General features: G+C 42.8%; 1 protein-coding gene across 11 annotated transcripts in view; it reads left to right on the top strand.

The window, feature by feature from the left end:
- The window catches only part of ptprt (protein tyrosine phosphatase receptor type T), a 389841-nt gene that overhangs the window by 283405 nt on the left and 91726 nt on the right, over nt 1-14710 (top strand). For 4 of the 11 annotated variants that reach the window (XM_074649696.1, XM_074649685.1, XM_074649679.1 and 1 more), the window contains one exon: nt 1738-1770. The exons of 3 other annotated variants lie outside the window; for them this stretch is intronic. In XM_074649696.1, the coding sequence (XP_074505797.1) occupies nt 1738-1770 (33 nt within the window). Of the gene's footprint in view, nt 1-1737; nt 1771-11438; nt 11469-14710 lie in introns of all 11 variants that reach the window. 4 more of the 11 variants (XM_074649700.1, XM_074649697.1, XM_074649665.1 and 1 more) reach the window with 2 other exon arrangements.

The raw sequence follows: 14710 nt of genomic DNA, 5'->3' as shown, positions 1-14710 counted from the left end.
GTACACCATGAATACACCATGAATACATCATGAATACACCATGAATACACCATGAATACACCATGGCTACATCATGAATACACCATGAATACACCATGAATACACCATGACTACATCATGAATACATCATGAATACATCATGAATACACCATGAATACACCATGACTACATCATGAATACACCATGAATACACCATGACTACATCATGAATACATCATGAATACACCATGAATACATCATGAGTACATCATGAATACATCATGAATACATCATGAATACACCAAGAACAGGGACCGGTGTAGGTCCATGAACAGGGACTGGTGTAGGTCCATGAACAGGGACTGGTGGAGGTCCAGGAACAGGGACTGGTGTAGGTGAATACACTATGAATACATCATGAATACATCATGAATACATCATGAATACATCATGAATACACCATGAATACAACATGAATACATTATAAATACATTATTTTTCTCCATTGTTTCCGGAGTCATGGTCTGCTAATATATATATATATACATACCTGTATATATAATAACCCTACAGGGAGAGGATCGTGTTGTTCTTGAGAAAATAAAATGGTAATAAGTCCGTTGGCTCAGCTGAACACATTTACAGTGTAAAGAAAGTTGTGCTATCACTTTGTTCTTGAACAGTCGGATATAAAGAAGCTCAGTGGTTTCTTTGAACATTTCGTTTTGTTAGGTTTTGTTTTAACGTGTGAACACACACACACACACACACACACACACACACACACACACACACACACATGCACCTTCATTGATTTCTGCATTCAGGCTGATCCATCCCAGCTCACCGTACCGATCCCGCTCTGAACATCTCAATAATGAAAAGCAAACATCCCATGGTTACATCTGATATCTCTCTCCCATAAACATCCTGTCGCTTTCCCCTTTATTTAATCAAACCTTAATGAAGAAGTCAAGTCAATACTTTATTCCTGTTGCTCTGAAAGAAGAATGAAACTTGTGTCTCCGAATGAATTGGCAGAAAAAACAAAATGCGTCACTTCGATAAAGAAAACATTTGGAAAATGGATTTAATGTGAGTTCTACTCCAGATTCTGCTATTAACGTTAGCAGAATGGATTCACTGGTTTCCTCTGTTATAAACCAGGATGTCTTCAGATCCAAACACACACTCACAATATGGCTTCATGTCCTCTCTTCACTCAGCTGTTGCTGATGCAACTCAATGCTGTTTTCTTTCTTCTGGGATGTTTACCTGTTCTAGATGAATCCTCCTATCTTGATGCACTCTTACCTCCTGGCACGCTGACAGAGTGATTCCCAACCCGTACGGGATGGTTTGATCCTCTCATGGCTGCCTAAACACATGCAAATCAAATTAAACCTCTTTAAAGACGTACATACACATCAACGTGTGTGTGTGTGTGTGTGTGTGTGCTGCTATCTGCAACAGTTCCAAGTTCATGTTAAAGGATTAACAGAACAGGATTGTGAAAGCATAAAGAGTGGGGGTTCATTGTGAGCATGAGACAGCCATGACAGCGATCTGTGCCGGGGAATAATATAAGGAAGGCAGCCTCTAGTTTCCTGTCTGTACAGAGAAGAAGAACCAAAGAATGACAGTTGTGTCAGGTTTCCTCTCACACCCTTTAATGTCTCTCTCTATCTTCCTGTTTCCTGTCTTTGGCTCCGCCCCTTCCTGTCCCGTCCTGTACCTGCCTTGCCCTTGTTCCGATAGAGAGATTCACACATGGAGAACTCTGAGCGTGGGGTATTGTATGTTTACTTCTAGACATCAACTCATCCGTCCCTCACTGTGACTCTCATCTCACTTTCTCTCCATCTTATGACTGAAGCTACACCTGGAAAATGGATGTGATATATCCAGTAATAATGTGATGATTGATCAGCTACGATACACACAAAGCCTCATCATTGGACGAGTTACAATTTTATTCAACTAACAAAGAAAATGATTACTATCTTTCACTTTGAAGGAGTGGTAATAAGTCTTTAAAGAACGTGTATTTGTGGAATCAAAGTGAATTTGAGCTTGGGACAGCACACAACCAGCCTTACCTTTCAACAGTAATCGTGCTGACACGTGCGCACACACACGTGGTAATTGCTATGGTTACAATATGCTGTCCTAAGCAACACTCAAAGATGTTTTGGGAGCTACACATCCTTTTTCTTTCAGTGTGAAACATGAAATACCTAATATTTTCATCTCTGTGGCACACATGTGATTTCCTTCTGGAGGTAGTGCTGCTCTCGCTGCCGTTGAACAGCAACATCTGTGTCACTAAGTGGTGGAAATTTAGGTTTTTCTTTTCCTTTGAGAATCTAATGCAAGCCGTTACAGAAGTCCTCATTTATGCACTTGTCTTGCATCTTCCCTGTATGAACATCATTAGCATATATTCTTCTTTGTTTTCCTTTATGGCTGAAAATTCATTTCAGGGAATAAGTGCAGTAATATTTGAGGTGTAAAGGGGACTTTTGAAATGTCTGTTTGAGGTGATTATTAGTTAACAGTTACACATGTTAACTAATGTAAGATGCTTTTGCTACCTTCCCTGGTATATTTAATCATTTCCCTCAAGTCATTTGTACGTCATTAGTGCACGTCATCTCTGCTCACTGATTGCTTTGTAAAAAGTGCACGTTTAAAACAAATATTATTGCATCATCTACATTTACCTCCCATTGCCTCTGTATGGTGAGAGATGTTTGGATTGTCTGTTTGTTGTTTTGATGCATTGTCAGTAATTATGTTATATTAAAGATATCAACACCTGCAGTCAGAAAGAGAGAGACACTGCTGCTCTCTACCACCCTGTTCAATGCTTATCAGGCCATTAAATAGGCCTTATCAGTCGCTATACGCCTCATACATGTGGGTCAACACCTACTACGTTGTAAAAGAGAAAGCATACTGAAAAGCATCCCGTTCTAACATGTCCAACTGAATGAAACATCACATTCTGAACACAAACAAAACTTCTTTAGGAAAAACATTGTGTTTTGGCTTCAAATAACTACGTTTCAAAAGTAAAAGTGAAAGTTAACGTTTGAACAACTAGACGTCGATGGTAGTGATGTTCCACGCTGTGCCGAGGCTTCTGAGCGTGTTTTATAATCCAGGAAGTTTTCTGTGAAGCGCGTATCGCGACTCGTATCGTTTTAGACAAATGACGTCATTGAAGACGCCCGAAGCCAAATTATTCGTTGAGAACGTATTATTCCTGAATAAAAACGAAAAATGTCTCCCCACTATAATTTTCTTTTAGTTACACAAGCACATTCACTGCCCTCTGCCAGGTTAAACCACTGCCTCACATCTGGAATATATGTACCTGTTTTACACTATTTGACCAACAGGTGGTTTCATGTGTACGTGAAGCCCAGATGAAGCCTCTTGAAATGAACTCTTTTGTGAACCAATTTGCTTGAGAGCTTCAGTGCTTCATCTCGCCATCACTAGTTGTTAGCGTCACACGGGATGCAATCCTGAGTCTCCAGGGTGAAAACTTTTTTGTGTCCCTTCCTTCACCCCTGACATCCACCCAATATAGAGTTTCACACTGTCTACGCTGCAGCGCCTGACTTCCACTTTTGCTCCTGTCACAATCACTATGGTCACTAGAGTTCGCTGTCGCCTTCTTTTATTCCTTCTTTTGGTGATCAACCATGTAGGTAGATGATAAAACCTACTAGTGGGTGTAGTAGGCCCCTGTTGACCCACATTTATGGGGCTGATAGTGACTGATAACACCTATTTAATAGCCTGACAACAGTCTAATCAGCTGTCTCTGCAGTGGGAGCAGGTTGCCATAATTGATTACATCTCACCATAAAGCCAACGATCATGCAGGAATTTTCAGAAGCGAGAACCGAGCCATCCAGCCGCCCCCGATATTAGAGAAAGGTTAGATAATTAGTGCAACTTTGTAGGTCAGAAATGATGTGTTTGGCTTCAACAAATATAACAGAGGTGGGAGATTAAGAGGGAGATATGTGGTAATACCTCACCGAATGAAACGCTTCACAAACATCTCCACCCACACTGTTCTGGGCTCAAAGACAGTAACCGTTATGGCAGCTCTCGCTCTGGAGTCACTCCTCTCCAATAACACATCTCTAGACCTGAACCCAAACTTCTGTCAACTTACATTTGATTTGTAAATGAGACAACATGAGTTGTACTTTAAATGTTGAAGAAAAATCTAGTCGCACTCAAATACTGCATTTAATATTTCAGTTTGAAGGTATCGTTGTGTATTTATCATGCAGAGGGGGATGGGCCGTGGTAGTGATGTGGCCTCATGGCAGGATGGAGAGGGGGACGGGCCGTGGTAGTGATGTGGCCTCATGGCAGGATGGAGAGGGGGACGGGCCGTGGTAGTGATGTGGCCTCATGGCAGGATGGAGAGGGGGACGGGCCGTGGTAGTGATGTGGCCTCATGGCAGGATGGAGAGGGGGACGGGCCGTGGTACTGATGTGGCCTCATGGCAGGATGGAGAGGGGGACGGGCCGTGGTAGTGATGTGGCCTTGTAGCAGGATGGAGAGGGGGGTGGCCCATGGTAGTGATGTGGCCTCGTAGCAGGATGGAGAGGGGGACGGGCCGTGGTAGTGGTGTGGCCTCGTAGCAGGATGGAGAGAGGGACGGGCCGTGATAGTGATGTGGCCTCATAGCAGGATGGAGAGAGGGACGGGCCGTGATAGTGATGTGGCCTCGTAGCAGGATGGAGAGGGGGACGGGCCGTGATAGTGATGTGGCCTAGTAGCAGGATGGAGGGGGGGACGGGCCGTGATAGTGATGTGGCCTCGTAGCAGGATGGAGAGAGGGACGGGCCGTGATACTGACGTTGCCTCGTATCAGGATGGAGAGAGGGACGGGCCGTGGTACTGACGTTGCCTCGTAGCAGGATGGAGAGGGGGACGGGCCGTGGTACTGACGTTGCCTCGTAGCAGGATGGAGAGGAGGATGGGCCGTGGTAGTGATGCAGCCTCTTAGCAGGATGGAGAAGGGGACGGGCCGTGGTAGGGATGTGACCTCGTAGCATTATGGAGATGGGAACAGGTCGTAGATGTGGCCTCGTAGCAGGATGGAAATGGGAACAGGTCGTAGATGTGGCCTTGTAGCAGGATGGAGAGGGGAGTGGGCCACGATAGTGATGTGGCCTCGTAGCAGTATGGAGATGGAAACGGGCCGTGGATGTGTCCTCGTAGCAGGATGGAGAGGGGGACGGGCCGTGGTAGTGATGTGTCCTCGTAGCAGGATGGAGAGGGGGACGGGCCGTGGTAGTGATGTGTCCTCGTAGCAGGATGGAGAGGGGGACGGGCCGTGGTAGTGATGTGCCCTCGTAGCAGGATGGAGAGGGGGACGGGCCGTGGTAGTGATGTGTCCTCGTAGCAGGATGGAGAGGTGGTTTGATGTGAACTTCAGACGGCAATTTGAAGGTTATATTGACGGTGATGTCAATGGGCAGCCTGGTCACTTAAAATGTCCTAAAAGCTCTAAAAACAATCAAATAGAATATAATTAATATAATTAATTAAATCAAGATGAAGGAACGATAGAAACGTCAAGCAGTTGTTTGCTGTTGAAATAGAGCTGTGTGTTTAAGGGTGTGGATGGGCTCATATTAACTGGGGTTCAATTCCCATAAATATAACTGACGATCTCAAACCTCCTGTTAACCTCAACTAACAGATAATAGTAAATAACGAATAAACAATCTTATCTTATCTTATCTTATCTTATCTTGTCGTCTCGTCTCATCTCGTAGCGTAGGGTAGCGTAGCTTAGCTTAGCGTAGTTTAGCTTAGCTCAGTTTAGCCTAGCTTAGATTAGCTTCTGAGTTGTTGCAGTTACCAAACCATGATCCCAAACATCATTAAATTATCAGCGTTTTGTGCGGCTTTGACTCTCAAACTGCAAAATAAAGTTAGTGGGATGTGAAAGCTGGAAACAGGACATGGAGAGGATTGTTGTTGTACAAATTAGAGAGGCACCATAATGTAATTTTTGTAGTGATTTTATGACGTCCTTGAGAAGGATTTTGCAGCTTTGATGGCGGATTCATTAGAAAATGATGGGAATGCTTTCACACAAAGTTTTTGTAAGATCTCAGATTACTCCCCATCCACTCGACCCAGTCTAAAAAGTCAAGAAATAAATGATGAACCTCCGCACCGAGACAGCAAAAGGACACATCCTCTTTCCAGACAATACACTGTACCCTCAGGGGCTCAGACTACGACAAGAGAACTGAGGCCATTAGTAACTGATGTCAGCCCAGGGAATGGACTCAGGCTGGATCCACTGCACATGGCAGGCTCTGACAAGGCCAAGTGGTCTGAAGTCTGTGTGTGTGTGTGTGTGTGTGTGTGTGTGTGTGTGTGTGTGTGTGTGTATGTGCTTGCAGAGGACTGAATATACTGTACATAGACACACTGAGTGGTTCCATGCTGACAGATGCTAAACCTGTACTTATTCACAGGTAATTTGGTGGTGTCACACACACACACACACACACACACACACACACACACACACACAGAGAGAGAGCTGGATTTGACCACCATTCTGCAGATGTGACAAGTGGTTGAATAATGGACTCTGCTGCTTGCTGAGATAAATGCTTGATGGTGCACTTACAGACCCCCCCACCACCCCTTCCACACTCACACACACAAATGTACAAACTGTCAAGTACATTATGAGCACACGTGAACTGGTACATGGAACAAGAACAAGTCAGGGATAATGTAGAACAATGCCTGTCATTGTTGTGAAAGAGTTCCCGACATAGGCATAAACGCCTCTGTGCATGCTTGTAGTGTGCGTGTCATCTACGCAGGCCCACGCCACGGTGTCTCGCACAGGTATAAACAAAGCTTTGGAGCGAGCAGAGCAGCTGCCGGACTGTCAAACAGGTCGGAAACAAATCCACAGTTCAGCTAAAGCCAAATTATTTGGAGGTAAAAATGAAGGTGCAAACCCATGTTACTGCTTAGTAAAACTGTGGAGGGATTTCACTGTCAAAATAAAAGCTTTAGATGCTTTTAACTCTGGATTTGTGGATTTGTTTACAGCATGTCTGATCAGTGTGAGCAGTGATGATGGTGCATCCTCACATCTCAGCAGGGATGTGAGGAACAAGTTAGTGAGCAACATGTTACAGCAACACTACAAATGTCCATTTAACTGCAGTCTCTAAGGCTGGACAGTATTCAGTATTATCGTGCTTTGGTTTTTGATGGATTTGGATCATAATGACATCACATTGTCATCTTTTTACAAAATGCAGTTGTCCAAATGAACAATTCAAAGCAAAGTGTAATTCAAATGTAATTCATTGCATTATTTTACAGTAAACAGGATTGTGCATACATTTACAGTACTATGCTGTATATTAATGTTAAAAATAAAACATATTCCAAGTTACATATTGTTAATCTGGAGAGACAGACTTCAGCAATACAACCCCGGTGTTTTAATCACTATAAGTTACCTGCACAAAGTCAAATGATTATTTAAATCTGAACAAAAATAAAAAAATAGATGTAAAAGTTAAAAACTGGAGTTGGGCCGATGTAAAATATTTCAAGATATCAAGCCAAAACACCAGACAGGCCCGGTATACCAAATTTGACCACTAGGTATTGCACTATATACGCTAACGTTACAAGCCGTCGGGCGTGTAATAAGACTGGCTGACAGAAGCCCGTCTTGTCTCGTCACCCCAAAGAGAACATGAGGTCAGGTCACCGGCCTGCACTCGGCACGTTCTGCCAGACACTAGTGGCTCTGTTAGTCCGTTTATTAACAAACATAACATTATGGTAATCACGTAGAAACCGCTAGAGTCAAACTGGTATAAGCTCGTACACCAGACCGGACTGGACAGGCAAAACCGTAAATGGACCCCGACTCTAATAGATGTTGTCTTTGGAGATGTATGCATCTCTGATTGCCTTTTGGTTGTCAGAACTTTCAAACTAAACCCAGCCTGATAAAATCTCTATAGATGTGATGTGTTCAGAAGTACAGTGTTCCTACCTGACTCTGGATATTTAATGAGACTTTAAGAGATAAAACATCTGCCCACTATTTATAACTCATGTGTTTTAACATTTATTTATGGAGTCGTAATTAATTTTCTCTTCCATAGATTTGAGAATGTGTCCATATGCATACTGTATAGTAACAGAGCACTAATTATTACTATTATTATTATGAATCATTACTAGATTATAAATAGACATGAGAAGGTGTTACTCTTCCATTTGAACACTCTGGTGTTAGTTTGACTTCCTCACAGCTCCACGCCAACACTGACTGCTCCAGTGTGCCTTGCTAAAGAGCACAGGGACAAAACCCCTCAGTGTGTGTGTGTTTGTGTGTTTGTGTGTGTGTGTGTGTTGTGAGCAGTGGGTGAGTTGCAAGTGTGCGCAAGTGTGTTAAATAGTGTGTAGTGAGGAGGTGTGCATGATAGGTGTGTGTGCTGGTCTCTGTTCGTAGCTACACCTTCTAACGGTAATGAACTGTAATTCATATATTGTATATCCAACACAGTCTATTCATGTGTAATCCACGTCATAGTGAACCCGGAAGTATAGAGAGTAGTGAACGGCGTGTAGGGAGGAAGTCGGGGTGGAAGGGATGGGTCTAAAAACAGCAGACTTTCACTAGGAGACCGCTGTTGGTGCCCCGTGTGAGGCCAGAAGTCAACGCTGATTTATCTGTAACTTCTGAACTTCTGGACTTATTTTAACCCAAACCACCATCTTTAATGGAACCTAACTAAGGAGTTGTGTTGTCTAAACCTAAGGAAGTAGTTTCCTATGAAAATAGAAGTTTATTTTGAAAAGACTGTATGCATGACACGAGTGTAAACTGTCACGTGTTGCCGGACATTCATAGGAAAATGAACAAAAAAGGAGGAAGAACGTTTTTGTAAGATATCAGACGAACTGTTGTCGGAGGATACACTGATCACAGAATATACTTGTGATAGACAGACAGACACACAGACTGACAGACAGTTAGACAGACAGACAGACAGACAGACAGACAGATGCAGTCTGCAGTAGTAGTAGCGTTCTGCTCTTCTTTAAATAGGAACTGAAATATTGATCCTCTTCAGTCCTGCTTCACCTTCCCCTTGAAACTCAGTCCAATGTGTGTGTGTGTGTGTGTGTGTGTGTGTGTGTGTGTGTGTGTGTGTGTGTGTGTGTGTGTGTGTGTGTTTGTGTGTGTGTATGTGTCTGTGTGTGTCTCAGATGCTATGAGATCTAAATCTCTGGCCTCTCACCAGATGAAGGGATGCCAGGGGGAAAAGTTGCCAACAAGCCATTACAGGGTTACCACACACACACACACACACGCACACACACACACACACACACACACAGATTTGTGTCTGAGCTCTCAGGTGAAGGACAGGAGGGCCTTCTGGGTAAACAGGTTGATATGTTTGATTATCTGCATTTGATTTATTTTCTGTTTAATTATATGATTTAATTTGTTTAATTCCAGATCATAGTTTAACCAATACATTCTACAGATATCGAAGTATAATAAGTTTGTGTGAATTTAAAAACATGTAGCCTGAATCCAGAGTAGACCTTCATGTCGTTGTAACACACCGTTGATCATCTCAGCTTCTATTCATCCCTCTCTTCTTCTATCTTTCATTCCTCATCTCTTTTCTGTCCATCCACCAGCCTGTTGGTGATGGAGGCACCAGATGTGCACTTCCTTTGTGTTTTTATTTATTTATGCTCTATTTTCTCCCTACAGACTTAACTTAAGTATTCATGTATTATCGGGAAACTTGCAGGTTAAGCTAGTATATAGATAATATCAACTAATAAATATCAATAATATGAATATAAGTTTAGGCTGACTGGCTGGTTGACCATGAAAGAACATAGACAGTGAATTATCCATAAGTCCCTGGTAGCTCACTGGTTCCACTGGTTCCACTGGTTCCACTGGTTCCACTGGTTCCACTGGTTCCAGTGATCCATGCTAACACATTAACATCAACACCGTGTTGAATAAACATTACGGGTTTAATCTGAATACATATATATATAAACTCAGAAAAAAAAGTTTGTAAATTTGTGTTTGGTGGATTATTTCTCTGTTGTTACAATGCTAATGGTCATTGTATTTTACATGGTTGGAAAGCCTGTTTATTGACCTTCACAATGATGTCCAACTTGTAAGGATAATGCATGCAGGTGGAAGATCCATACGCAGCCACAACAGCCTGGCACCTCCTCCTCATGTTGGTCACCAACCTGGTCACACGTTGCTGTGGGATGGCGTTCTATTCCTCAACCAGGATTCGTTGCAGGTCAGCCAGCGTGGTTGTGTTGGTCACTCTAACACGTACAGCACGCCCAAGCTGATCCTACAAGTGTTGAATTGGGTTGAGGTCTGGACTCTTGGCAGGCCGTTCCATTCTTTCTACTCCCACATTGTGGAGGTAGTCTGTGATAACCCTGGCTCTGTGGGGGTGAGCGTTGTTTCTTGGAGGATGAAGTTAGGTCCCAGATTGTGGAGATATGGGATCGCCACAGGCTGCAGAATCTCATCCTGATATCTCCCTGCATTGAGATGGCCTTCAATGATGACAAGCCTTGTTTTGCCAGTGACATCATTGAGGGAACACACAACCATGCTGGCTGACCTGCAAAGAATCCTGGTTTAGGAATGGAACGCCATCCCATGACACATTATAAAATTAGTAAGAAAAACAATATACGACTAAAATTACAATATATGACCTTATTATGCACTGAAAAATGATCTTTCATGGCCTCCGCCATTTCTGACAAAGTCCACAAACATTCATACTACCTGCTATAACTCAACACAGGGTGTGATAAAGTATTAGCATGGAGCACAGCGGGGAATGATGGATGAATATGATGGGTATGTTTTCATCTCTTCAAAGTTAACCAACAGGCCAATATCCTGTGAAATAAGTGTCATTTGTTGGGTGAGTGAGCCATAGAGCTCCTGATAGATTGGACCACATCACAGCTGATTTACAGTGGAGTATTACTAGAGGACTAAAATCTGATAATCCTGCCGATGGCCTCTCTCCTAGTAACGATGAAGGAGACTAAATATAGACAAAGATATCGACCCGACAGGCAGCAGAGAAAAGCTCAGCATGTGGCCAGACAGGAGATAGACGTACTGTCAGACTGTTGACCGGTGACCACTCAGCGTCTGGAATAAGTTGATAGACAGCAACATATTTCCATATGAGGACACAGCAGTTAGACTGTAGCCTATCAGTTAGTCAATAATAATTTCTCATTCGAACCATGAACTAATCCAATGTGTTTGTCCTTCTTCTGGGTTTTGCTCTGTTGTCATCATCGGCCTCACCTCACCATGCTTCAGAAGACATGCTTATTCCTACTCTTATTACCTGTAAGTAGAGATTCACATCAAGAACAACCACCATCTGTTCCTTATGACAAGCTTCTCCTTTCTCTTCAAATGTTGTTTTCTTGCATCCTGTTTGAATTGTATCACTCTAACTCCATTATGTTCAGGACATACCGTGTTTCTCTCAATATATTCAAAACCGTACAGACAACATGCTGAAAGACAAGTCTAATCCACATTCCCCCACCGTCCCAGACGTTCACACTGCTTACATGCTGAAAGGTCTCCAGGAGCAGCCTGCAGGCACAATATGCCATAAATCATATCTCAACAGGAATATGAATTAATTTGAGCGGTACAATATAGTTCACACTGTTGAGTTGTTAAACTAGAAGCATCACAACCCATTTGATAGATAAACCCATCGCTCTGCCACGGCCATCATTTGACCAAAGATAGTTGTATTAAACCTGTTTTATAGCCTAAAGTATATTCAGCGCCGGGCCACACAGGGAACGTCAGCAGCGCGTGGCGGCTACACAACCTGTTGTTTCTTTATTTCGGCGTCCATGTTAAGAGGTTGGAGCAGCCACACAGCTCGTGTGAGCAGCGCGGCTCGGCTGCGTCTCTTCTGGAGATTCGAGGCTTCGCCTATTTTTACCGCGATCCGCGCGATTCACAGCAACAACAGACAGTGAAAGCTATTGTTTGACTGTATATTGACATCATACCAGCGACATTACTACAGTTTCAATGTCTAGATATCTACAGAATGCCACGGATATGAAAAAAGTAGTATGAAATACACATCCTGCTTTCATTTCAAAATAAAAGCCCTCAAGCTTTTTTGTCTGTGGACAGAATTCCTTAATTTCCTAACACAAAGCTTTTGTTCTGAAATATTTGAAGAACAGTGTTGTAGGAAATGCAGTAACTTATAGGGCTCCATGAATGATTAAAGTACAGGGTTTTAATTAGACTTTAGACTAGAATTAAACACTATTCCATAATCACTTGGAACTACTCACACTGCACACACCTGCACTGACAGAACAGAGCCGGTAGTAACGTTACTACCAGCGCCTGCAATGGTTAAAACAAGGGAAAGTATATATTTTTGAATACGGGACGATAGTCGCATAAACTAGCTGATTTTTTTACAGTTTAATTACTATTCCAAAAATTGAAAATCATGACCCATCCCTAGTTTTAATTGTGGATTATAGCTATTATTTACAAATGAGCGCACGCGTATGAACCTTTCTCTGTCTAAAATGAATATGAATGATATTTACAATGAAATAATATGGCCATTTTGAAAGGCAAACTATGAATGTAGAAAGAAAGGGCTGGCAGCAGCAGCGGAAATGCTGCCGGTCTGGACGCATTATGCTAGAGACACAAAGCCATTCATCAAGCACCATACAGTCAGTCTACATTAACATACAGTCAGTCTAGATGAACATACAGTCAGTCTATATGAACATACAGTCAGGTTAGATGAACATACAGTCAGTCTATATGAACATACAGTCAGGTTAGATGAACATACAGTCAGTCTAGATGAACATACAGTCAGCCTAGATGAACATACAGTCAGTCTAGATGAACATACAGTCAGGTTAGATGAACATACAGTCAGTCTAGATGAACATATAGTCAGCCTAGATGAACATACAGTCAGCCTAGATGAACATTTAGTCAGCCTAGATGAACATTTAGTCAGCCTAGATGAACATTTAGTCAGTCTACATGAACATACAGTCAGCCTACATGAACATACAGCCAGTCTAGATGAACATACAGTCAGTCTAAATACCTGCTTTAGTGGATATGTGTTGTTTTAATGAACAATCAGAGACTAGATGTGAGACATATTAGAAATGATTCAACTAGAGATATGAGAAAGTTAGACAATGAATTTGTGTGTATATGCACTCTCCAGCTCAGCACAGGGAGCAGCTGGTTAGCCTTGTGGTAGGAAAATGTCTTAATCATCACACCTGCTATTAGTGACGGAGCATTTCTGTTGGACGAGCTGCTGCTGAAATCACTTCCTGTGTCTGTGACAGTGACACTTTACATCATCAGACTTGCACGCTGCAGCAGATCCTCTTGATTGGCGCGTGACATCATACGTTGGCTGGCTGGAAGCTCTCAGGGCACAGAGACCTGGGATGTAATTACAGCATTAGTCTGGTGGTGGAAGGAAACAGTCAGACTCATCTGCATTGTTTGCATGGCTCGTCTCTTAAAGTGTCTCCCCCTAAAAGGTCAACGTAATTCACCGTTATCTCCTCCACCACGCCGCCATTTCCTGCTTATTAACCACTTCTAATGAGGACCTATTATAGCAGTCTGTTCACACACACATACATACACACACACATGCACAACACATGCACTCTGTTGCCCTGAGCTCACCTACAAATCCCTGCACAGCATTTTTGAAAATCCCTGATTCTCCAGCCGTCTTTGAATCAACTGAAAAATTCCTCCAGATGTGCAGCAGTGTCCTGACAGAGCAGATCAGTCATCACATGACATCACTTCCTCTTAAAGCAGCCGCACTGAGGCTGTTTGACCAACCAGGGTTAAGATGTATCTGCTCAAAGTCGCGTTACCTTTGACAGCCCTAATTAGCTGATATTGTTGGGAAGCATATTGTTTCCACTGTTTCTATGTAGATTCCAGGGACCCTTATAAGTAAAGGATAATGTGCAGTGTGTGCCGGTCATTGTTGTGAAATAAACTCCGACATGGCGACACCGCACCCCGACGCTAGCAAGTCACAACAATGACCCGCTAGCTGTACATTACCCCGCTTATTACACGGCTACTAACTGAAGAAATCAATAATTTGAAACATAAACGGTCCGCCAGAGTCTGACAAGAGAACTGTGTCCATAGCAACGGTCTGTTATACATAGCAACGGTTTGTTATACATAGCAACGGTCTGTTATACGTAGCACCGGTCTGTTATACGTAGCAACGGTCTGTTATACATAGCAACGGTCTGTTATACGTAGCAACGGTCTGTTGAAGAAAAGAAATAACAGACCATAGAATGCCGTGATTGACCAATCAGAATCGAGTGTTCAACAATGCTGTGTATTAACTAAAATTAAAGACAAAGCCAGAAAAATAAATGAGTCCTGTTAGTTTTAATATCTGATAGAAGAACACAGATTAGGATACACACACACACACACACACACACACACACACACACACTGCTGTAGCCCTGAGATGTTTACTGGGATTTAAAGAGTCCCGAGTGTCT

The sequence above is a fragment of the Sebastes fasciatus genome, chromosome 1 (genome assembly GCF_043250625.1).
Source record: "Sebastes fasciatus isolate fSebFas1 chromosome 1, fSebFas1.pri, whole genome shotgun sequence".
Lineage (NCBI taxonomy): Eukaryota > Metazoa > Chordata > Actinopteri > Perciformes > Sebastidae > Sebastes > Sebastes fasciatus.
This window is presented reverse-complemented; position numbering and strand designations above follow the sequence as displayed.